At 56.8% G+C, this 25,075-nt stretch overlaps 1 protein-coding gene across 3 annotated transcripts in view; it reads right to left on the bottom strand.

Annotated features, from left to right (window-relative positions):
* Positions 1 to 5,070: 5,070 nt before the first annotated feature.
* LOC111157570 (protein kinase C and casein kinase substrate in neurons 2) overlaps positions 5,071 to 25,075 on the bottom strand; it is a 135,101-nt gene continuing 115,096 nt past the window's right edge. For 2 of the 3 annotated variants that reach the window (XM_022519093.1, XM_022519094.1), the window contains exons 4-11: positions 24,813 to 25,048; positions 23,347 to 23,502; positions 18,700 to 18,875; positions 16,423 to 16,543; positions 13,537 to 13,658; positions 11,309 to 11,431; positions 10,680 to 10,876; positions 5,071 to 7,201 (exon numbers count right to left, since the gene is read on the bottom strand). In XM_022519093.1, coding sequence (XP_022374801.1) covers positions 7,089 to 7,201; positions 10,680 to 10,876; positions 11,309 to 11,431; positions 13,537 to 13,658; positions 16,423 to 16,543; positions 18,700 to 18,875; positions 23,347 to 23,502; positions 24,813 to 25,048 — 1,244 coding nt within the window. In that variant the 3' untranslated portion in view covers positions 5,071 to 7,088. Of the gene's footprint in view, positions 7,202 to 10,679; positions 10,877 to 11,308; positions 11,432 to 13,536; positions 13,659 to 14,933; positions 14,940 to 16,422; positions 16,544 to 18,699; positions 18,876 to 23,346; positions 23,503 to 24,812; positions 25,049 to 25,075 lie in introns of all 3 variants that reach the window. The other variant, XM_022519092.1, reaches the window with a different exon arrangement.

The following is a 25,075-nucleotide window of genomic DNA, read 5'->3' as shown; positions in this document are numbered from 1 at the left end:
AATATCCTGCCGCCGTTAAACATTCTATTTTTAAGTTAAGCATATTTAGGGACGTGAGAAAATGCCCGCGAAATGGTAAAGAAGCAGGGTCCCACACCACATTTACAGTAGGAGCCCAGTTCTGCAAAACACACACCTCGTTGACAACCGCAAGAGAATACGTGCCCTACACCTGTGTACGGATGGGAAAAAAGACCAGAAAAACTAACCCGGAGTATCAGCAGTGTTGCCCCTGGACACCCGGACCATGGGGGCTTTGTTTTTCAGAATACTTCTGCTTAGTTTGCAAATTTCCATCTCAACCTTTGTTCCCTTTACAATTAAGTGAAAACTATTAACATTGTTATTGGAAAATGCTCGGGAGGGGCAGGAGAGGCCAGGCTGTCTTGACCTTGACCGGTTGACCTGGAGGTGTCCTGATGGGCGGGGTGGCTTACAGTCAGCTTTGTTTGCCGTGCTGACTGATTGTCGCCTGGCTCAGGGCTGTTTGTCTTGTCACCTCCCCGAGGGCCACACGGGGCCACGCCGAGTCTGCCCATCAGTTATGCTTTGCTCCAAGAGAGCCCCGTTAGTTACGCCGTTCATCTGTTCCTCCGTCCCTTCCCTTGTTCATTTCCTAGTCCTTCCCACAAAGGACTTGAACATGTCTGAAACCGTATAATCTGAATTTCATCGGATGGGCCAAAATGGATTTCATTTTATCTTTTCCATCTAGCTCCAGGAGCACCAAAGAGAGGAGGTCTGGGACTAGAGGGGACGGGCGGCTCCCCAAACCGAGGAGTTTGCTGTTCAGTGGGAGGGACAGGCGTGCGGCCAGTGACGGCACGGTCGGACCGGTGCTGCCGAGGAGGGCCCTTCAGGGCTGGTGGCTCCCTAGTGAGGACCTACAGCCCTGGTAGGTGTCCCTGACCCAGCGCAGACCACGGCGGACATCCTCGTCCTTGCAGTCCAACGGCGCAGCCTAGTGGGCAGGGCCTGTACTGCACCCTCTGCGTCTGAATGCGCGCTCGGCCGCCTGGCGGCTGTCGCTCCTTGGGCAAGTTACCTAACCTCTCTGTGCCTCAAACGCCTTGCCTGTAAAACTGGGAGTGATAACGTTTACCTGTTCATGGGGCCGCTGTGAGAATCCAGAAAGTTAATAAACGTTGAAGGGTTTAGGACAGGGTCTGGCACATCTGAAACAACAAATGTTAACCGCCCTTATTCCGTCAGGCCCACGCAGCTCATTAAGGTCACACAGTTGGAGTCCAGTCTGAGTGCAGGGAACAGGACTTCACAGTCCGTGCTTTCAACCATCGACTTCATTTTTACACCTTTGTAAGACTGTTGTTGAGTTTCAGAGAAGAAAAACCTCTTCTGTCAGATTCTGCTGTGGAAACCCCAGCCTCCCCGCATAGTTTCATACATGAGTCTGTGGCTTGGAGGCGTTTGTGCCGGGTGACTGGTTGGGGGAGGATTTGGAGTCTCCGAGGCCAGCCCTTGGGGTTAGACTACCTCCATACCACCGTTTTCCAGATTTGTGTTTTATCAAGCACTCTCACACTCCAGACCGCAGAGGATCATGAAAGAGAAAAGATAAGACCCACTTCCCCCTCCTCCAGATGAGGAAACCAAGGGTCAGGGAGAGGGAGGGGCTTACCCGAGGACAGGCAGCTCGTCGGTGACACGGGCGCCCGTCTGACCCTGGTGGGACACCGCTCCCTCTGCCACCGGCTGCCACTGCACCTTGCCTGCCCCTTGTCTGGGAATCATAGGAATGGCCCGGGATGGGATGTCACATTGGCCTGTGTCCCTTGCTTCCTGGGCTCTCTTTGGACATAGTTTCCCCACCTCCTTGGGTCAGACCGTGGGCGATCAGTCTCTGGGTGCCCAGGACCCAGTTTCCGTGTCCCAGAGCTGGGTTGGGAGCATCTGCGTCTATGACACGTCGAGAGCACAGGGAATTGCTGGTACTTTGGGTACCAGCTCGTTCTTGCTCTTTGGACCAGTGGCTCTCAAAGTGTGGTCCTGGGTCAACATCACCCGGGACTTGTTAGACATGCAAACTCTCGACTTCATCCCCCATCTCATGATGCAGAAACTCTAGAACGTGGTCCAGCAAGCTGGGTTGTAACAAGTCCTCCAGGGGTACAGGAACTTTTGGAGTTAGGCGCAGGAGTTGAAACCCCAGCCCTGCCCCTAACTTGCTGTACGCCCTCATGCAAGTCGCTCAACTTCTCTGATTTGTTTTCTCTTCTGCGAAATGGCATTCACACATAGTGAGGAGGGTTATATGACCCTTTGCAGAGAAAGGTGCTTAGCCCTGCACCTGGCATGTGGCTGATAAATGTTAAGCCCCAGGCTGCTTGGAAAGGGTGGGCAGAGAAACCGCCTGTCCTCTGTCAGCCTGGCTCCTCTAAGTCTGTGCTTGGCAGTGGCCCCGCCTGGTGGAAGATGACCTTGAACCTCAACAGGATGCCCGCCAGGTTCGGCTTGGCCCAGGCCTGTCCTCCCGGGGGAAGCGGAGCGCCTCCATCCCAGCTGCAGGTCTCTCTACCTGTGGCCCACATGTGTCCACCAGGTGCTATGGCCTGGGCCCTGCAGAGGGGTCGCCCTGCCACCACAGAGACCACAGAGCTCCAGCCCAGAAGTCACTGCCTGCCCTTCTAAGGGAAAACAGAAAGTGGAGGGGGGCGTGAACCTCCTGCGGCTGTCTGGGGGGAAGGGAGGCCGAAGGCAAGGCACCTGCCCAGCAAGGTGTCCCGCTTCTGGACACCCCCCAGGTCGTCCCCACTTTATGGAGTGAGGCTCAGGCACTTGCTTAGGCATCTGGTCACACAGGAGTAGGGGTACCCCCCCCGTTTGTGGTCCACTCTGACCTCTTGCCAGGCAGGGATGCTTCCCACTGGAAGGGGGGGGGGAACAGCTCAAGGACCCTGTAGTACTGTGCCCCCAAGGGCCTTGGAGCTGGGTTAGGGACCCTGTTTGTCCTAATTCCCCAAGACTTACAGGGTGGCCTCCAGAATCCACCAGGCACACTCTCAGGGGACCACCCTGCCCCATCGTCCCTGGTGTCAAAGTGACTTGGACTCTCCCTGAGCTTCTGCAGTTTCCCAAAGGCAAACTTGGGTCCCTTCTTCATTTTTCCTCCTGTCACCACCTAGCCTTGCACACAGTAGGTGCTCAATAACTGCATGGTGAATGACTATGATCCAGGGAGAGAGCCAGCTGATTCCCTGCCAGGAAGGGCTACTCAGCTCGCTCAGCCGCTCACTCTGTGACCATGGGCATGTCACTCCTGCCCCTCACTTGGCCTGTTTTCCCATGAACAAGGAAGGGGTTGGTTAAGCGGCCCATGGGGGTCCTTCTCAACCTCCACCCACCCCCATTCTGATGGATTAAATGGTCCCCTCCATGTCTGCCCCTAGTACCGAGGCCTTCGCAGAGCCCAAACCCACCAGTCACCCAGCAAGCCCCCATCCAGGCACAGGGAGAGGCCTTGCACAAGCTTAGGCGGTGGAGGGCCTGCAGGGAAGCCCAGGCCTCAGTCCTCTCTCAAGGAACTCAGAAAGCCTAGTGTTTTTGCTCAAGCTGCTACAGAGCCAGATCTCTGCCCAGGCCACTCACTGGAGCTTGCTTGCCCACTGGCCATGCCCAGGGGGCTCCGATGGGAAGATGAAATACCCCCCCCCACCCTCCACTGAGAAGGGACTGGGCAGGCTGCTGAGGGCCCTGGGATCCGGGAAGGCAGCGTACACAGAGCAGTGATTCTGGGGAAGAAGGGGCAGCTTGGCCCCAGGCAGTGGCTCTGGGGAAGGGAAGGACAGAGGGACAAAGAGGGTTTGGTGGCCCAGCATGAAGGGTGTGGGAGGGGCAGCCAAGAATGCTGGAACCTTCTGGTTGGGGACTAGGAGGACAGGTGATCACGGATCACCACGGTACCAGTTACCACCTCCTGGGTGCCTGGGGCCTTGCACACCTCCCTCCAAGCCTCCAGCCAGGAAGGCCCGCGCCACTGTCGCCTGGGGAAGCTGAGCGCTGAGTTGGGATTCCCGAGCTGGCCCGAGGGCCAGGATGGCAAAGGGCAGGTGGGCAGGGAGGGCCTGCAGGATTTCTTGCAGGAGCTCTGAGAGGACAGGCTAAGAAGGGGCCCCGCTGAGCGGAGGTGGTTTTATCCTGACTTCGGAGGGCTCCCCCTGCTCACCTTCCCCGACCCCTGCATCTGCCGGTCTGGGAGCCAGGACAGAATCCCGTAGTTCTGTCATGGGAGCTGGGGCGAGTTGTGGAACTTGAGTTTCCAGACCTCCCGTGTCTTCCACAAAGCAGGGTGACGCCAGCCTCCCCCACAGCGGTCCTGACAGTACGTGAAGCACCAAGTGCCCAGGACTGGCCGGCCCAGGTCCCGCTGTGGGAGCCGGGAGCCTGCTCTGACGCCTCCCTTCCGCCCTGTCCTACTTTGTATCTGTGGCAGCCTGGGCCCGGGGGAGGCAGCTCCGATGGGCTCCAAGTCCTCCTAAGCGGAGAGTAGGGGCCCCATCACCCATCAGATCCTTCTCTGCCATTCCTGAGCCAGGCAAGCAGTGGGGCGGCGGCAGCGGCCTGCCTTGCTCCTCTGGGCTCCTCCGAGGGCCCGCTGACCAGAGGGGCACCTTTCTGGACGAGCCTTACTGGGGTTCGGTGTGTCGGGCTGTGACAGCCCTCACAACTCTCTCGGGCCTTGCCCTGGCCTTCTTTCAACTCATGTCACCCCAGTGAGGGCGCAGATCCCACAGGGTACATTTTAGTGCCACACACCAGCAGGGACACCTTGGAGGAAGTGTGGCTCTTGGAGCCTCTGTGTCCTTCTCTGTCAAATGGAACACGGAGACTCAGCCCACACACAGGATGTCCGGAGATGGGCATGTTTTTTGTTTTTTTTTTTTTAAAGATTTTATTCAAGTGAGAGAGAGGGAGAGGGAAGGAGGGAGGGACAGAGAGCACAAGCTGGGGGGAGGGGCAAAGGGAGAGGGACAAGTGGACTCCCTGCTGAGCGGGGAGCCTGACACTGCTGGACCCCAGTATCCTGGGATCATGACCCCAGCCGAAGGCAGACAACCGGCTGAGCCCCCGGGCACGCCATTGCAGACACTGTGTGAGCAGAGTACAGGGCCCAGGGCCCAGCAGGCGCTCGGCAATGTGTTCAAAGAAGCCCAGGTGATGGGTCCTGCTGTTCGACCTCAGGGAGGGAAAGAGGCGCCGGGCTGCTGTCTACACTGGGGAAGCCCGGGCCACAGAGTAGCAGGTTTTGGGGAGAAGGGAATCTCGAAGGGCTTAGGTGCCTCAAGTCCCCAAGCTCTGGAAGGGCAAGGCACAGAGCCCTTCGGGGGCCGGCCGCGTGCCCAAGATCTCACCAGCTCCAGAGCTGGAAGATGCCGACAAAGACACGGCCACCGGCTGACGGGAGCGTGAGGGACGCACGGCTCTGGGACAGTCACACTCACCAGATCAACTGTTTATTGATTTTTTTTTTTTTCTAAAATACTATACATTTGAAGAAACTCCTAACTGAAAAGGCTTGACAATTTTTGGTAAATCTGTAGCAAAGGAATGAGGATTTCTGCTGGTAAGTTTTCATGACAAACACAGATGCGCATCCACTTTCCAAGCAAGACATTGAGCTCACTGGAAACACTGAGAAAATGCACAGCTTGTGATGGCGGCGGCCACGTCACCGAGGTCTGAGATACACAAAATAGAAGTTTTCCTTTCTTCCCCCGCCCCGGGATTGCAGCACAGCGCCCACTGCAGGCGCGCTCCCCATGACTAAGGCCATTCAAAGGGACCCCGCTGCTTGGGGTGAGACCAGCTTTCGTGTGCTGGCGAGGAATGGGGAGGGCTGGAGTCTGCAGCTGCTGGAAAGACATGGGAGGTTTTACAGTGTTCTGCTACGGAAAGGACTAAGGCTGGTTAGAAGGTGGACCCACAGCTGGCCGGCGAGGACAGGCTGCCCCACAGCTGTCTCCACTCCAGAGAGGCCCAGGCCCGGAGCCCAGAGGAGGCCCAGCCGACCAGCCAGGCCTGTGCCTGAATGTCACAGTCTTCAAGCAGTTTACAAATGAAACCCACTGTCAAAAGCCGTTAGATCTCATTGAAACAGTAGACGAACTCTTTAGAGTCTCTGAATATCAAATAATATATACAGATACACACCAAGACACGGCAGTCTCACAGAAAGCATCTAATCCACAGACGCCCATGCTCGAGAAGTTAGTCTTCTTACCGTGTAACCTTCCAAATCACCGATAAAACTGTTAATTTGCAAGAATAAAGTTTTAAACACAAATAGAATGAAAATACTTTTTAAATATGGGGACACTTGGCAGTACTATGGAAGGTTATTTCCGGAAATCATGGCGGACGCCCCAAATGCGTAGGGCATTCACAACAGAAACCCGCCCAACGTGCTCCCACCTCCCACTGCGATCTCGGGCCTTACGCACGGCCAGGCTCGGGGAGCGGCAGCTCGGGCGGCCGGCCCCAGCGTGGCGCGGGGAGAGCGCTGTCCTCAACGCTGGCGGCTATCAATCTGTGCCATAATTTAAGTGTGAGTGAATGGAAGAGCAGGTACATAAAAAAGTATAACTGTACACAGCCTTTAAATTAAAAACCTCAATGTCTTCACTCAGAAAATGGCATGGAAGCTTGTTCATTGAAGTTGTGGGAGACGGGACGCGTCAGAGGAAGTAATCAGAGGAACAAGAATCAGTGGGACCCACCATTGACTCAGAGCAGAGGAGAGACAAGGTCAAGAACAGACAGGTCCATGACAAGCCAACACGCACAGTGAGCGGGAGTGGGGGACAGGGCGAGTCTGTTGTACTGTCTTCTGGCGCTCGGACCTCTCCGTCTGCGCGGCGTGCGGAAAGGTGCCGGGTCCCGGTGAAGCGACCAGCCCGTCTGTCTCCGAGAGACACCAGGAAGCCGACAGTGACGGAGCCATCATGTTTTGCAGGAAGAGGAGCGGCCACTCACAGAGCCAGCTGCGCCGGAGTACCGCTGCTCAGGGCCGACGGCCAACGGAGCTCCTGCGACCTCTGCCTCCACTCTCCGCCAGCCAGCCGGCGGGCCTGTCACTGGATCGCCTCGACGTAATTGGCTGGGTACAGGCCGACTTGTCCGTTGTCCAAGCGTCCCTTGCACCAGCCCTGTTCATCCTCATCCTCTATCTTGGTCAGCTCGTCCCCTTCAAGACAAGAACGAAGCAGTCCTGGTGAACAGGCGGGTGACCCAAGGACCCTCCGCCACCCAGTCAGAGCGCCCTAGCAGCTTAGCCCCCACCCCTGGCCCTCAGAGGATCTAAGTTGGGTGGGAGGGGAAGGCATTCTCTTGGGTCAGACTTGGTTATTTCCCTACTAAGCTGCATTGTAAGTCACTCCTTCAGCAGCCACACGAGCCCCTGAGAAGTCCCAAGACCGCCACCGCGCACGGGGACCCTAAAGCAAGCAGCTCCCGCAGAGACTGCAGAACTCAATGCCACAGGCCCTGTGCTTCCTGACTATTCCAGGCCAGGTCAGAGAAATGCCTTCAGAGCGCCCATACCGCCCCCGTCACTGCCCTCTCCTGCTGTTCTCCTCCTTCCCAGGCTCCAGCCAGCTTTATCTTAGATCTTCCCTCCGGTACTTGCTGCCCTAACCCGGTGGGTTCAGTTAATCCATGTCCAGAGTAGACTGTGGGAGAAGCAGGGACCTGTCACTCCAGCTTCAGCCCCCGGCTCAGGGCATTTATCCTCGGAAAGAAATCAAGCTCTCTCAATGCTGTGAGACGGAAGCCATCAGCATAGTTCTAGAATCTCCCCATGGCTCTGTGTGTTACTGTGTTTGGTTCATCTCATCTTTTCACACATGAAGGACCCCATACTTCAGGCTGGGCCCGAGTCGTGGAGGAGGAACCCTGATGGGGAGGGACAGATGGAGTGCTGGTCCTTCAAGGACACAGATGCGGGCGCGGAGACCAAAGGTGTGGTCAGGGCCATGGTGGTGGCAGGTGTGGGTCCGGCATCTCACGTTCGGAGCGGACAGAGCAGTCCGGTGCCCCCTGACGAGGAGCCACCCAGGGCTCTGCCCAGGACCGCCTGCAGGTGTGGGAACCCCGAAGCTCAGGCCTTCTTGGGAGCAGGGAGCGGGCAGAAGACTCAGTCCCGGGACAGCAGGAGCCTTTCGTTCAGCTTCAAGCTTTGTATTTCTCAGGGGCAGTTTGGTTCCCTTTGCAGGCTAAGTTGCAATTTCTTCCCCAGGCAATTATGCCCTGTTTAGGTACTTCCCTGTCTCTATTTTGTGTGGCAGAGTGATGAAGATGCTTGTGGGATGGATATCCAGGGCTGCTGTTCATGAGCGAAATGCCCTGCCCCTGGGGCCTGGTTTCCTCCCCTGCAGACCGGGAGGACTCAGTATTAGAGCAGGGACGGAGCCAGGCAGTGCCCAGCAGGTGGCGGCAGCTGCCGCCAGGCCCCGTGAGGGATGGCTTTGCCTGCGGCCGCTGGGCCACTCTGGCAGCACCAGGTCCCACGCAAATCTAACTCAGCAACACCAGCAGTGAACACAGGGGGCCGAAGTGAGCACCAAGAGGGGTAAAGCTCAGGGGCGCCTGGGTGGCTCAGTTGGTTAAGTGTCTGCCTTCAGCTCAGGTCATGATCCCAGGGCCCTGGGATCTCCCTCTGCTGCTTTCTCTGTTTACGCTCTCTTTCAAATAAACAAAATCTTCAACAACAACAACAACAACAAAAAAAAAAAAAAAAAAAAGAGAGAGAGAGAGAGAGAGAGAGGTAAAGCTTCATATTCTCCTGTCCTTCCTGGCCCCTGTGGGCCCCTGGACAACTGGTGTTTCTCTATCCCACCCTTGCACACAGCCAGGCTCGCAGGTACAAGGTGGGACCAGCTCTGTGATGCTCACATGGGCTGGGAAGGGCCCCAGGGAAAAGCTCCGCAGGTGCCTAAGGCCTAGAGGAGTGGAGGGCACCGGAGCATGCTACAGAGAGAGGAAAGCAGAGCTGGCCGGGGTGAACACTGCAGTAAAGGTAATGCACAAAACAGACACAGTGAAGAGGGAAGCTTTCTGGCTGTAAAAGCATGATCCGGTGATTTAAAATACTGCTTTTAGTTCAGTCGGCTTTTAACAATTTGCTCAGAGCAGAAGGAAACATTTATGTCCACAAAACTGCTGACTAATCCAACAGGTGAGACAGAGAAAGACTTAGAAGTTACAATGAATAAATCAACAAAGTAGGGGGGCAAATGACCTGCAGAGATCAGAAAACTGGACAAAGGTGTGTGCGGCTACATAAGACATGCATAAAAACTTTCCATAACCCGCCAGGGGTACCTGGTGACCAGGGGCTTGAGTGTCAGGCCAGCTGCCCAGCCTGCTGAGCACAGACCAAAGGGGCCCACGAGCATGGACAGAGCTCTCCGCCCCACAGACGCAGGGTCTGTCCCAGAGGCGCAGCCTGAGTGGATAAGCACGCTTCAGCCTGTGGTGGTTGAGTTCTGGCCCAGCCTCCTGCTTTGAAGGCTGGACGGTGGGTCTGGTGTGGCTTCGGGGAAGGGGCAAGGCAGAAGGGAAGAACTTGGCTCTCTCGAGCCTCCTCTAGCAGCCTCTAAGTGCTTTCAAACTGAGGCTTGAAACCCATTTTGGCATTTAAGATTTTAATTTATTTATTTGACAGAGATCACAAGCAGGCAGAGAGGCAGGCAGAGAGAGAAGGAGGGGAAGCAGGCTCTCTGAGAGCCTGATGTAGGGCTCGATCTCAGGACCCTGGGATCACGACCTGAGCCAAAGGCAGAAGCTTTAACCCACTGAGCCACCCAGGTGCCCTTCAACCAGCATTTAAAAAAAAAAAAAAAAAAAAGACAAAGCCTAGGAGATCCGTGTGCACAGAGCTCCCATAATCTGGATCCAGACTGTTCTATAAAACAGAAGTTTCGGGGGACGCCTGGGTGGCTCAGTTGGTTGGACGACTGCCTTCAGCTCAGGCCATGATCCTGGAGTTCCGGGATCAAGTCCCGTATCGGGCTCCCGGCTCCGCAGGGAGTCTGCTTCTCTCTCTGACCTTCTCCTCACTCATGCTCTCTCTCACTGTCTCTCTCTCAAATAAATAAATAAAATCTTTAAAAAAAACAAAAAAACAAAAAAAAACAGAAGTTTCGGGTACTGGCAACAAAGGGGTGCTGCTGGTAGAATGTGGACAACGTGGCCGCAGGGAGGAAGTTCAAAAGGCACGGCCCTGAGATGAGGCTCCGAGTGGCCCAGGGGAACATCGAGTGCTATTCTGGGGTCTAGGCAAGATGGCTCACCAAGGGCTCCTCTGCCAGCCAGGGGTCTCTGGAGAAAGCCTTCCCTTGGAGACCCACACAGCTGGCTGCTTCCGGAGAGCACCTGGGAAACCCTGTCAGTGCCCTCGATCAGTGGCTCCTGCCCCAGTGCCCTGTTGTGTGCAGCCCTCGGTCCTGCTAGGGGTGGCACCTTGGGCAAAAGCACCAGGGCACCTCATGCCTTCTAAGGTTTGGCAGTGAGCATCTGCTGCTTTTCAAATGTGGGAGGAAAACCCACAAATGGAACTAGCAGGAATTTTCCAGACTTAAAAAAGAAAAAAAAAGCCAGACCCTCTCCCCGCCCCAGCAGGTTGGAAACCTCTGCGTCAGGTACCAGCCAGTGAGCCCACCTACCCGCCTTAAAGCTCAGCTCATCATGCTCCTGCCCCTCATAGTCGTAGAGGGCCCGGACCCGCACTTCTGTCCCCGAGGTGGCATCCTCGTCAAACGGGTTTGAGTCCCCATTGGCATCCGTGGAGGAGAACGGGTTGTTAGATTCATCATCTGACCAGTCAGTGGGGTAGCTCTGGGTCTTCTCATAGCTGCTAACGCTGCAAGAAAGGGTTGCCCCGGGGGGGCCTTGAGCACGGGGCTTGCGGAGGCACGAGGCCCTGCCTGGAGCCGGCAGCCCTGGGGCTGGGCGGGGGCCTCCTTCCGCAGGAGCACTGCCCCTCAGCATCACAGCGCAGTAGGGCTCCCCGCAGGGCCACCCAGCACACCCGTCTTCCTGCGGTGGTGTGCCAAGGCCTTGGCGAGGGTTAACGAAGGACAGAGAAAAAGCAACCACAGATTGTTAATGGGTGCCACCCCGCCCTGAGACTCAATCGAGAAGCCAGAGACTGTCCACCAGCTGGCAGCCGGGCCACCTCCTGTAGGCCTCATGCATTGCTCTGAGTACCAAGGGGGCTAGAGCCTGGACAGAGAGAGAGGAGAGACAGAGAGCGAGCGAGGTGGAAACCGGAGGGAAACGTTTGTTCACCAACTTTTTGGCCTTAATGTCCTCCTTCTCACTGACGGTGCTCCCCGTGTCGTCCTCATCCTCGAAAGGGTTGTAGCTGGACAGTGACTGCGCGGACCGTGCGGGATTGCTCGGGACACTAAGATCACTACAGGGAGAGAGAGAGCTTTCAGGGGGACCCCAGCTCGGCACCCCAACCCGGTCCTGGGTGCTCCCAGCTGCAGGATCACAGGGCCAGGATCTGAAGGGACAGATCAGCTCCTTGCAGGAAAGGAGGATACGTTGTTTGAGCAGAAAGACTGTTTCAACGAAAACACCAATATCTTGGTGGTTAAACACACTTAAAAAGTCTGAGAGAACATGTCCATTTCCCCTCTTGCCTCTGGATACAGTCCAACCTGAACAGGAGACCTGGGGTGCAGACAGGGAGCCACTGCAGCACTAGTGATGTCTGTCTTGGCTTGCGGCTTCCCCTCACTGTCCTCCCCACCTGGCCCCCATTCCTGATGCTGTGAGCTGGTAGCCGGCCTGTGGGGCTCAGAGACCAGGTGCCCCGCCGAGAGCAGGAGGGAGGCTCCTGGAGCACTCTCAGACCCCATAGCACAGCATTCCCCTCCTTCTGACTCCAGAGGCTCCAGTGGCCTCCTCCCTGCTTCTTCTGGGGCCAGAGCTTCCAAAATCAGCACCAAAGCCTGCTGAACAGCCCTTTACAAGACAGAAGAACCCCTTTCATGCTCCATCTGTGTAACCGTCTCAGCTGCCTACTGTGTACCAGGCCCAGAGGGGACGGACTGGAGAGAAATCTGACCCAGGCCCAGGCTGCGGGCTGACAGCCAGGATGCAGTGACCGTAGGTGCTAGGTGCGGAACTAGACAGTAAGGAAGTAAGACGGGCCCCTATGAGACCTGGCACCGCACTATGGGTTCAGCCGCAAGGCAGGGCCTCCAAGCCAGGACTGCAAGCAGCTGGCACTCAAGATTGCTGCGCGGACGGCTCACACAGAGCTGGGGGGAAGGGGAGAGGAAAGGAGGGGAAAGGCCTCAAATGCCACCACTGACCTCAAGTGGCCAGCAACTGCCTCGTGGCTTTAGGCCTGGTGAGGGGCACCGGACCCAAGCCTGCCTATAGCCTATGCCTGAGCCGCATGTTTAAGACCAGTAGGCCCTCCTCCCTCCCTGGGACCTGTGTCCTTCGGTCGGGGGGTGGGGAGGAGCCTGGTGCTAGGAAGCCAAATTTGTTCAGTAGCCCTGGCCTGCCTAGACTCTCTTAGACTCTCTTAGACCCTCCGCCCCGAGCCCTGGGGTGGTGTCTCCCCAACCCTGACCCAGTCACACAGGTGCTAGCCTCAGCCCTGCGACAGTGATTACTGCTCTGGTCACTTCACCAAGCCTACCTGCCCGGACGGAGACACAGCAGCTGAATGACAGCCAGCCATGTCTGATCAGGGAGTCCAGGAAGGGGTTTCAGTGCCTAGGATTCCAGAAAGGCCTCCAGAACCTGTGCTGACACTCCTAGGAAAAGGCAACCATGAACTGTATTATTACTTGTGGCATGGGGCCTGAGTGGCTTCCAGGGAGAGGCAGCTGGCAGCCTCAGCTCTGCAGAGGCTAGTAACACCTATCTGCTGGGACTTGGCGGCCTGGCGCAGGCCTCATCTAGCACACACTTTCTAGGAGGTTCTAATGACCTCAGTGCCACTTTGCTACCCAAACTTGGTTTCAGCAAACAATTAAGTCAGAAATAAAATAACCCACACTCTCATCAAAGAGGTGACTTGAAATGGGGGGGAACACTTGACAATGATCTCTTGCACTGCTCCTCCCCCCCATCCCCAAATCAGGCACCTGCGTACAGAACCAGGAAGTACAAACCCGGCCAGGATACCTGAACTCGCCCAAAGGACGGCATTGACCATGACCTCCGCCTGCTGGTGTGCACCACTGGGGACACACAATGGTCAGTATCTGACATCACCTTTTGCCCTCGCTTGGGGCCCGAAGCATGTTTGTGACAAGGGTTTGCTTCTCTGGATCTTTCCACAGCTCTAGCATCAGATGAGCTGATGATTCTCCCCAGAGATGCCCTTGGGTCACTGCCCAGTGGAGTTTGGATGCCACATCTGGAAAGATACCTGTGGGGTTCCTGCAAGGCTTCACAGGGGAGTTTCCCAGGTGCCCAGGCTGGGAGCTTCTGGACCACACAGAGGACCCCGGGGGACCTATCCCGGGGGATGGAGGCTGCCCCAGCGCCTACCTGCTGGGCTTGTTCTGCAAAGCCTGGTCGCCTGTCTGGTTGATGCCCGTCAGGGTGACGCCATCAGCAGCCTTCTTCTTTTCTCTCCGGCTGAGAGTTCGATTCAGGTCTGCGGACCACTCCTGGGCAGCGGGCGCCGAGGGAAAGTAATGGGGGAGTTCATTTGTTTGAGGCCACATTAGTGTGCAATGCACCAGCCCAATGCCCAGAGGCCTGCCCTGCGCAGTTCATGGAATGGAGCCCCATGACCTCGGTTGTTCCCCAGCCGACCTCAGGCTCCCGGTACCCTCCGGCTACTCCCTGCTCACTGCTACAAGGGCGAACTCCAGCTTACAGAGGCCCAGTCTCCAGAAGGAGAGTCTGACCAGCCAGCACTCAGACGTCCAGGAACTTCCCCATCCTGCCTGGCGTCCAGGGCGCTAAGCCTCCAGCCACCTCTGGCCAGCAGGGGTCACCAGAGGCCTTACCAGCTTTCCTTGAGTCTTTCAAAGTAGACAGGAGCTAGTTGCCATCCTGCCCAACACTGGTTCTGGCTCCCAGCAGGGCAGGAGGGCTGGCTGCAGGGCCTGAGCAAGCCTGCGCCATGGGGACCGCACCATGGGGGGCACACACGATAGGGTCTGGGTGTCACATGTTGGGGGGGCACGGAAGCTAGCCCAGCTCACAGGTCTCCAGGGATCAGCGTCCTCACTGGCAGCACAGGCTGCAGGACTAACAAACAGAGCACAGCAAAGCGCTGACCTCCCCAAAGGCTCGCCAGTTTCCCAGCAAGTAAACAACTTTCATGGACTGCGCTGAGAAACACTAGAAGTGAGTTAAAGAAGGAAGAGGCTATGACATCATCTCCCAGGAAGGTGTATGTGGGCACCTGGTTAACAATGCTCTCCAGACCCCACCCATCACCAAACAACCTTAACTGAATTAACCCTTGGTGTGACTGAGTGCACAGCTTGGCCCAGGTTAAAGCCATCTTAGAAACATCAAGTCTAACCTGCCAACTTGTGAGACAAGAAAACTGAGGCCGAGAAAGAAAAGGTGACTTGCCCACACAGAGTTGGTGGCAGACCTGGGCCCCTGACTCCAGACCCTGGTCCCGATCTATTATCTTCTCATCTGTCATAAGTTGACTCAGCGACCATGTGAATATAATCTGTCCTGCCTGGGTGGTTCCCCAGAGCCCATGTGACACGCCCCTGGCTGGCCCGGGAAGGAGGGGCCAGCTGTTAGCATGGACAAGGGACAGCAGGGCAGCACAGAGGCCACGGTTCTGTCGCTGATCTGCGTTGTCGGAACCAGGCTGTGGACTGCCCGCCCCCCACCGCCCGCAGACCTATGCAGGCCAGACACACACTGCAGGAGGTTTGGGATTATACATTAACCAAAAAATAGGAACTTACTTCATCCTGCGGCATGGAAAATAAAAACAAATAATCATATTAGAGAAAGTCAAGCATAATCCTCTAAGATTCATAACCACAGACTGCATGTGGGCGCTGCTTCCCAGCCTGCAGGATCCACGAGAGAAGGGCCACCACGGTGGGCTGGCCAGGACGCCCATCCCCGTGAGATAGGCTGTTCAGTCCATAGACAGACTATTCCATACTCTGGGTACTGGTGGACAACACTAAGGGCCTGGGAGGGGGGCTGGTTTCTCAGGTGGCTTCCTGAGGCCCTCCAGAGCAGTACGCACCCCTGCAGGGTAAAATCCTGCTCTGTGCAGACACACCCCTCCCTTCTTCCAGGGCACCGTCGCCAGGGGCGGGGTAGGCTCTGTGCTTTCCCCTCTAGAGCCACTTCCACTTGGGAGGGCCCTGGCCTCTATTTTGTCCCAGGGCCTCCGTGGAAGGGGCACAGTACACTCTCGGCCTCCGTTGAAGGGGCATAGTCCACTCTCGGCCTCCTGTTGGGAGCAGATGTCCTAAAGACAGAGCAGGGGTGTGCTCAGCCATAGGGACCTACACTGCCATTGGAGCAGCTTTCTATAGAGAGGCTCCAGAAGATAGGGGCACATGTGTGAGGACACACACAACTGTAGCATAAGATGGGGCCAATGGCCAGCACAGACCCCCAGCGTCCCACAGCTGCCAAGAGGTGAGACCAGCCATGAGTCAGCCTGTGCTCTGGCGGCCACCAAGGCTAGGCAAACCCCTTGGCCCCCACGCAAGACATCATCCCTGGAAGGCAGCGGCCGAACCTTTCCTGACCCCTGCTTTACCACACGGTGGGGAGAACCCCTGCCCTCACAGAATGGGGTGGCAGCACTTGGTGGGGGTGAGACGGGGAGAGGGGGGTCTGGTGGGCCAGGCCTACAGCTAGAAGAGACCCGAGGTCCCAGGCCCTCCCATTTTGCACGGTAAGATACTGGAAGGCTAGGATCCATGAAATCAGGAAAAGAGAAGTTAATCCTGAGCCAAAATTAGCTGAATGTACTGCCTGAAACAAGGAAAAGCCCCTCATGTGAGGGTAAGAAGAGCTGCACATGACCCTCTCCCCACCTCCCCGCTCCCCATCCCGGACCTGAGGCCCACCAGGCCTGGAGTGCACGTCGGCAGCCCCCTTCGCCAGCTCCCTTCGCAGCCACCGTGCAGGGTGGGGCAGGGAACCCGGGGGGCTCCTGGAGCTCACGGCCGAGGGGAGAATGCCAGATGGCCAACAAGCGACCACCACAGTTCTTAGCAAGAAAGCACATAACTGGGCCTTCGCTGAGACCCCGAAGGCCCTCTGGGGGGTGCCCTCGGGACCCTCAACACGGACGTGGATTCCGGAGCAGCTGTGCTGAAAGGGTGCCTCATTAACAGGGCAGAGGCCAACACTGAGTTGGAAGGAGAAAGACAAAATATGTCTCAATCCTGCGGGCCCAGGGGTCACGGACAAGCCTCCTCTTACCTCAAACTGCGGCCAGTTCATGGACATGCCCGGCCCGTGGTTGGCTCTGAACCACCGCAGGTCCTCCACTGCGTCGGCGGCTTTGATGCTCTGCTCCAGGTCGCGGTAAATGCTCTTGTAGCTGAATCAGATAGAGGATGTGTGACTCTCTTGGAAGGTGGGGATGGCACTGTTCGTCCCAGCCCAGAGCCTGGCCACAGCAGGAGCGCGGGCTCCAGCCCATGAGTCAGCTCCACAGCACGGGCCAGGACGCTCCGCCCGGCTCGGCTGGAGGGTTCCGTGGCCTCAGTGCATGAGGGAGACACAGCTTTGGCTTCCCACAGGCTGGCTTTACATCCGACCGGGTGGCAAGAGCAGTGCCCTGTGTCAGATAACACAGAGCATGCCGGCACCTTGGCCACAGGGCACCAATCCTTGTGGCTCCATTTCAGCAGGTCCAGAATCGAATGTCAGGAAAGTGCCCCCTCATCCCCTCAAAAAAGCTGAAAGGTTTACACTCAGATGTGCAAAAACTCTAAGTGAAGGCTGCCCATGCTCTGGCCACCCGGAGCGGCAGCTCCCACCAGCTCCCACCAGCTCCCACCAGCTCACCGGCCTAGCAAGTGCGCCACCCACGGAGGACAGGAGTATGCAGCCCTGCAGGGGCTCGTGTTTTCCCTTCTCATCTGGATGGCAGGCAAGCCATCTCCCTCCCCGGGTCTCTGTTTCCTCCTCATTAAGTGAGCACAGCGCCATCTGGTATAAGTTGAAGTGTGTCCTCACATAAGACATGTTAAAGTACCTCAGAATGTGATTTTATTTGGAAATAGGGTCTTTACAGAAGTAATTAGGTTAAATGAGGCCCTAATCTACGGGCACCTTTTTATAAGAAAGGAGAAATGGAGACACACAGACACGCACAGAGGGAAGGGCAGGTGAAGACACGGAGGAAGATGGCTGCGTGGTGGGGATGACATGTCCACAAGCCAAGAACTGACAGCAGACGGAACGACAGCTGCAGTGATCTCCCCCAAGAGCCTCAGAGAGAGCTCGGCCCTGCCAACACCTTCGTTTCACACCTCCCGCCCTCCAAACTGAGAGAGAAGGAACTGCTGCGGTCATAAGCCACAGGCTTTTGGTACTTTGTTAGGGCAGCCTTAGGACACTACTCTGCCATCTACTCCCTAGGCTGGCTTCGAGGACTCAGTGAGGCCACAGAGGCCAGACAAGGACGCGCAAACACATAATGGGCACAGCCTGCCCCACCCAGCCAGCCATGCAGCCCTAAGGCAAGTCAACGCACCACAACCGGCCTCAGTTTCCCTATCGGTAAGATGGGGAATAATGCTCCCACTTTATAGACTGTCATAAGCATTAATTAACTCTTGGCAGAGTGGCTGGACAGTAATCGTTCCTTTCCACATATTGTGTGGGAGACAAAGGAATGTAATTTCCTACAAACGACAGGCCTTAGCGTGTGAGTCATTCCTACAGGGCTCTACAATACGGATGACTGAAGTCCACATCCACGGTTAGCCCAGACCTCTGCCCCAAAGAAGGCATCGTGGAACCAAAGGCAAGGCAAATGCAGAAGAAATATCACGGCCTCCATGTCATGATCCAGAGCTGAGTCCCTGAGGGCCTGTGCTGTCCTGGGCAGCCAGTTGCTCTAGAACGAGGGGCCTCCGGAAGGCCTTCAAAGTAAGACAGTGCTGAGGGCAGGGCACAGCAGCCCAGGAAACACAGAGAAATGTTCCTGGCTTGATTTCAAATATGCCAGCTGTGGCTGGTCCAGGCTGCAGCCCTCCCTTCCTACCTGGATGTTTAGTGTTGTGCACAGAGCCGGCAGTGCACGGCCCACCTTACTGCATAGCCTGAGGCCGCCCAGCTCAGGCCAGCAGTCAGCTGTCCCCAGCGTTGGGTTGCCTGGCACAGGGTGACCAAGCAGCTGCAGACAGACTCAACACCAGGTCCGTCCCTGGGCGGGAGGACTTAACTAGGGAGAAAAGCTCTTTGCTCTATTTTTTTTTTAATTAATTTATTTATTTGAAGTAGGGAGTCAGAAGGAGAGAGAGAGAATCCCAAGCGGACTTCCCGCTAAGCTCAGAGCCCAGCACGGGGCTTGATCTCATGACCCTGAGATCATGACCTGAGCTGAAATCAAGAGTCAGACACTTAACTGACTGAGCCAACCAGGCGCCCCCGAGAGAAGATCACTGCCATCCCAAGTCTGGAGAGCAGTGACTGACCTTGATTCAAAAGCAACTTTCCACTGACCTCATGGTAATGGAAACTTACCTGGCCACGTTTGACAGGTCTAGGTGCTTCTGGACCTCCAGCAGAACTTCCCGGAAGAAGCGCAGACGCTTCTCCTCGAACTGCTGGCACTGCTCAAACACCTGCTCCATGTTCTCCATGTACTGCGGCGTGCCCTGGTCGAGCTCCTTCAGGGACTTCTCGTACTTCTCTCTGGTCTGCAAGAGAATCCGCGCCAACAGGACAAGGTTCACTGCCATGCACCCTGCTTCCCTCCAACAGAGACAAAGAGAGCCAGGCTCTGTACCCTCATCCTCACCTGCCGCTGGTCCTTTCTGCCGCTTCTGAATTCATCAGCATCTAGGCCCACTGATCAGGTGACAATACTAAAGCAGACACTCTGAATGACTTCAGAAGCAGGCGGAGGAGCTGTGACCCAGCATCCAAGGATCTACTTCTTCGGGTCCCAGCCCAGAAGACTCACATTCTACCTCTATTCCCAAAGGGTACTCCCACCCAATCTGGGCTAGGAAAATACTCAGAAAGACACCCTCCCAACCCCACATGGCCAGGCCTCCCAGGCTCATCTCGGATGCCACCTCCACCACTGAGCTCACCCTTGGGGAAAGCTTCTCAGGCTTCCAGATTCCAAAGCACAAAGAGCACAAGCTCTGGAGTCTGACAGACTCCACTTTCAAAGTCAAGTTTAAGTCCCAGCCCCTCCACTTCTGAACAGCAAACCACACTCCTGGCATCTGCCAGGCCTCTCAGCTAGTATCAGGCCCGAACAGGCAGATGCTGGGGAAGGGGTGGTCACTCTGAAGCCCAGGGCGCATGCTCTCGGGCACCACTGCCCCACTGATTCATGCCCGCGGCATCCATCCGTGTCCTCTCTCCCTGGGCAAGGGCTCTGCTGGGTCTCCCTTGAGCCTCGGACCTTGCCCACAGCAGTGGTGACTCAGCAGATTCCTCTGGGCAAGATCATGGGCTCTGAGTGCCAGACAGACCTGGGGGTCTGGACCCTGAGTTTCTTAGAGCCTCGCTTCCCTCCACTGAAGACGAGGTGGAGGCAAACCTCGTTTTGTGGCTCTCCATAATATCGTGTGTTTTGTGGACTGAAGGTCTGTGGCGACCCAGCATGGAGCACGTGCCCCGGTGCCATTTCTCCAACAGCACTTGCTCGCTCATGTCTCTGGCCACATTTTGGTAATTCCCTCAGTATCTCATGTTTTCATCCTTATTATTGCATTTGTCAGGGTGATCTGTAATCAGTGATTATGACTCACTGAGATCTCAAATGACGGTTAGCAGTTTTTAGCAATAAAGTATTTTTTTTTAAAGATTTTATTTATTTATTTGACAGAGATCACAAGTAGGCAGAGAGGCAGGCAGGGAGAGAAGGGGAAGCAGGCTCCCTGCCGAACAGAGAGCCTGATGCGGGGCTAGAGCCCAAGACCCTGGGATAGTGACCTGAGCTGAAGGCAGAGGCTTAACCTACTGAGCCACCCAGGCACCCCAGCAATAAAGTATTTTTTAATGAAGGTGTACCTATTGTTTTTAGATGTAACATAATTGCACACTTCATAAATTACACTATAGCGTGAACATAGCTTTTACATGCACTGGGCAACAAAAAGCATTCATTTGACTCACTTTCTTGCGGTGGCCTAGAGCTGACCCCACCATGCCATACTTCACAGCGCTCTGATATTTAAATGAGGTGACCCACAAAGGGCACCAAGCTGCGTGAAGGAGGCATTCAAAAAAGTCCCTGTCTCCCTGTCCTCTAGCTCGCTGCTCCCCCTACACAACCATTCAGTCTGAGACTGCCCTCGAGTAGAAGTTTGTTACCAGAAAGGAAACAGAGTAGGACCCCAGGGGCCTTCTGGAGCAAAGTGAGGGATGGCAGGGCTGGGGCCGTATTTACTGTAAGCCCTTCCACTGTGGAGACCCTGAGAAATGGGGGGACCACCCAGAAACCTCACTTTTCTGGCCCTGACGACTGTGTGGACTACTGAGGATGGGCTGAGCCTCCTGCCTTCAGGACCAAGGCCATGTCTCAGGACCCCAGCCCCCGCCACGTCTAGAGCAGCTCCGCCCTCTCAAGACCCGAAATCTACTGTCTACGCTGCTCCCCTCCCGGACACCCTCTGCGACTGCTGCCCTGGAAAGCTCCCCCCACCCCTGATGTTCTAGAGAACCCTCTTCTCAGAGACTTCCCTAACTGGCTCCACCCACTCCCTGGAGCCCCCCTCCCCGGCGCTCCCTTATATGCCGTTCCTTGTTCTGCTCCTGAGCCTCCTGGCTGGGCCTGGGTCCTCTGTGACCCCAGGAAAAGGTTATCCTTTCCAGAATTTGGACATTCCCAGAGGGCCTCCCACTGCTCTGATGACTCATCATCACCGTCAGCCGCCCTGGGTCTATCTGTGTGAGGCCTGGTGTGAGGTCCCGAGCTCAGGGGCCTCAGGACATGCAGCTGTGGCCGAAACACCCAGCTCCTGGCGGACCATCAGAGCGGCAGAGAGCACCCCCTTCTCTGGGATACCTTAACGGCACACAGCAGCCTCCCCGGAGCCCCCGCGGTGCCCAGTGGCAACAAGATGCTCCCCAGTGTCACGAACAGCCCTGCCCTAGCAAAGCCAGATGCAGAACAGGGTCGTCACTACTGGGGAATTCCTAGCACAGAGCACAGAGAAAGTTCCTCGTAAACATCCATGGAGTGAAATGAAAGGCAGCCTTCGCCCTCCTGTGGACTGGGACAGTTAGCATTGAACCTGAGAAGCTCCTTTCTGAGGGATACTGCCAGGTGTGGTCACCGCCGGACCAGTTAGAGACACAGAAGGGTGTACCAGCCACTCGGTGCTGGTTTTCAGAAACTGCGTCAAGAAGGGGAGTGAGGGATGGGGTTGCCCTCCTGTCCGGGCCAGCTCTCTGGCTACAAGAACCATCATGCCCCAAGGTCACTGGCCAGACCACAGAGTCAGGAGGGAAACCTCTACAAAGTGGCCCAGTCATCCTGACAGGAGCCTTACGTCTGACCTTGGACCCCAGATCAATTTGGTGAACTCTGTTGTGAGTGACCGTGAAACATGAAAGGTACGTGTCTATCTCCCTCCCCCCACACCTAGGAAGCAAAGATGCCATGTCTCTCCTCCAGGCACCGCCCTGGACACCTGGCAAAGGGAATCCTCAGCAGCCCCCCAGCCTTCTGCGCCTTGAGCCCGGGTGCCCTCCCCATTCAGCACGTAGCCCAGGCTCCTTGCCTGGCCCCACGGTGGAGGCAGCCGGCTGCTCTGAAGCCCACCCTCCTGGCCCAGAACCGGTGCGGGGAGTGGGGGCTGCGCCTCAAGGGATTCTGCTGCTTGCTCTGAGCCATGAATTCTTCTGCAGATGACTTTCCCCACAACCACCCTCCGTCGCTGTGCTGGTGACAGAGCGGCAACAGAGGGTACAGGCCCTCCCCCACTCACGCTACCAGGCGGCACAAGATTGAGCCTCTCTGGACTTAGTTGCCCCCGTCACACAACAGAGATGCCACCTCCTAACTCCCTGGGCTCGGTGGGGGTGTGAACAGAGCAGCTCGGGGCTCCTGTTTCCTTCTCGGCCTCACACCCTATTCCTGGGATGCAGGCCTTCTCAGCTTGGCCGCCTCTCTCTCTCCAAATGCTGGTGGCATCTCCTCCCTCAGCACGGCCACAGGAGGGAGGCTGACAGCAGCGGCCCCCAGCCCCGCACCCCTTCCCATACAGCAGAGGCGGCGGCCTGGGCCTGGTTCCTGTCAGCTCTCACTCACTGGGAACTAGAAATTCTGCGACTCTGTCTAGTGTTTGCACTCCGTGCCTCAGGCCTTCCAGGAAGGATCACTACCTACATCCGCGGAGCCCAACGGCTTCCACCATCTTCCCACGGGCTCTCTCTAATCCACGGCAGCACGGAACCTCCCCACCGCCCAGAAGGGACAGAGGGGCATCCGGGTACTGCACTGGGCCTGCCGCCCATGGCGACCGTTCAGGTCTCTTGGCTGAGAGCCCGCAGCCTCCACACACGCCTCTCTGAGGCCTTCACTGCCGGGGCTGCTGGGGAAACCTGCCTGCTCCCCACGCCCCACCAAGCTCCCCTGGCCACAGAGTGCTGGGCCTCCTGGGCACTCTACCACCCCTTCAGGGGACTCCCTCCATTCACCACCAGGGCAATCCATCTAAGCTATGCTCCTCCTCCAAACCTCTGCCCTGTCTGGGCTCTGGAACCTTCTTTCAGTGGCTTCTTGTTAGCAGTGTCCTAAGCTCCTTACTTCACTTGCCTCACAAAACTGCTGGCGATTCGGTCATCACGACCCCCCCCGTGCCCGCTCACGCGTCAGCTCCCCGCCGCGGAGCCCACACCGCCTTGTCCTGCACAGGCTACTCCCTGCTACTTCTCCCGCAGCTGCCGGCCACCGCCCCACCCTTCCCCGAGCAGAGGCATCGTCCGCTCCCCCGCTTGCCCGGCCCTCGGTTCTGCCCCCGTCCTGAGGAGGTGCAGGGGGCTGTGGTAAGGTGAGGTGCTCATGGCGGGAGAGCGAGGGGATGAGCAGGTCTTACTGGCCTGCCACCTCCCCACCCATCAAGCGGCGACGAAGGCTCACCGTGGCCAGAGAGGCGGCCAGGCGAGGCATGTGCATCCGACACGGAGAAAGATGGGCCCGTTTACCTTTAGAACGTCTTGCCTGCACTTTTCTACTTTGTCTTGCAACTTCTTAAGCTGCTCGGGGTTGAGGGACGGGTCTGCTTTGCTGTTGGTTTCTCGTGATGTGGCCAACTTCTCCTCTTTGCACGCCGCGTGGTAGGCCTTCTTTGCTGCTTCTACCTACAGCAAGAAAGAGCTCCTGAGTGCCATGTGTCTGCAAGTTCAAAATCCCGACCAGGGTTTCAGACTCTGCTGGCCGCCCCCGAGGAGGCGGGGAGCAGGCACAAAGTTGCACGTGCCGTGTGGTTACAACGGAGTTACAGGGAGGAGCTCGTCCAACAGACACGGCTGGAGCACCTGCTTTGGTCCGGGCACTGTGATAGGCACTAGGGGTGCAGCGCCGAAGACGCTGGCTTTCGGGGAGCTCTCTGTCTGGCCAGGGAGGCAGCTACAAAGCTAGCTGAAGAGCAGAGTGAACAAGAGGGTGAGGAGCGCCAAGGAGGAGAGGAAGCAGGGAAGAGAGGTGGGGTGCCGTGCCGAGGCGGGGCGGGTCAAGTGCATCTGGAGGGGCTGGAGAGAGCCAGCCAAGACCACACGGAGCAAGAATGTGCAGGAGGTGCCGCTCTCTGGAACGGCGCATATGAAGAACGTTCCGTAATTCCAGAGCTACCAGGAGGGATAGAGCTGGGAGGCAGAATTATAGGCCACCGGCTCCACGGCTATCTCACGCGGGGAGAACACACACGCGCACGCGTGCACACACAGTGGCCGTATCTGTATTTCACACATGCTTCCTTCCTTGAGCCAAAGTCACGGAGCTCATTCTAGAGAGGAAAGATGAGTTTTGTACCCATAATCTCATGAGGGGGTGAGGGCAGTCGTTACAAATGAGGCCACGGACAAGAAGCAAAAGAAAAGAGACATGGCAAATGCCAAGACACGGAAAAAAGAAGGAAAGCCTGTCGTTACAACCCAAAGACGGAGGTCTGTTCCGGGTGATTCTGAGGAGGAGGAATCTGAAGGGGAGGAAGATGGGGCGGCTCCTGAGAAAAGCCAGCGAGCGGAGGCATGAGGAAGCAGCAAGTCGGCCCTGAGGGCCTGAGGGCCGACAGGGGTGGGGTGGGGTGGGGGGGGGGGGGGGGGGTGCACCTGTGGGCCGGGGTGCGGGTAGGAGAGCCTCCAGCTAGCCAAGGCTGGATGAGACTCAGTGGCTTTTGGTTGCTTTTAGAAAAACCTGTAACTGTATTATTTGCAAATTTCAAAAAAATATACATATAAAAGAAAGACAAATTTTAAATTAACACTTTCTCCTAGCCCAAAGGCACTTTCGTGTGTTGAGCTCGGGTTAACACTAGCCACGATGGGCTACTGGCCCGAGGGGTGGCCTCATCTCTACCGCTGTTAGCATCCCGGGCCGAAAGCACTCTGAGGGTCTAGCCACGAAGCACAGGGTCAGGCTGGGCAGGGAGCAGCCCGCAGGAGGGAGGCACCTCTTTCAGCTTCTTGGCCCAGGGCTTCTGCGCCTTCCGAAAGCCGTCCTCGGCTTCTTTGGTCTCCTTGAAGCCTCCCATCATCTGCTTGTGAAAGGCCTCCTTCTGCCAGTTCTTGATCTTCTCGAAGTCCTCGTTCATCAAAGAGGCCTTCACCTCCAAGTGCAGCTCGCTCACCTTCTCCGCCTCGGACATGACCGCTGTCCAGGCTTTCTCCAGCGTCCCATACTGAGGCCCTGGCACAAGAGAGAAGCTAGTGGTTA

Source organism: Enhydra lutris, unplaced genomic scaffold (assembly GCF_002288905.1).
Source record: "Enhydra lutris kenyoni isolate GAN:26980312 unplaced genomic scaffold, ASM228890v2 scaffoldscaffold55, whole genome shotgun sequence".
Lineage (NCBI taxonomy): Eukaryota > Metazoa > Chordata > Mammalia > Carnivora > Mustelidae > Enhydra > Enhydra lutris.
This window is presented reverse-complemented; position numbering and strand designations above follow the sequence as displayed.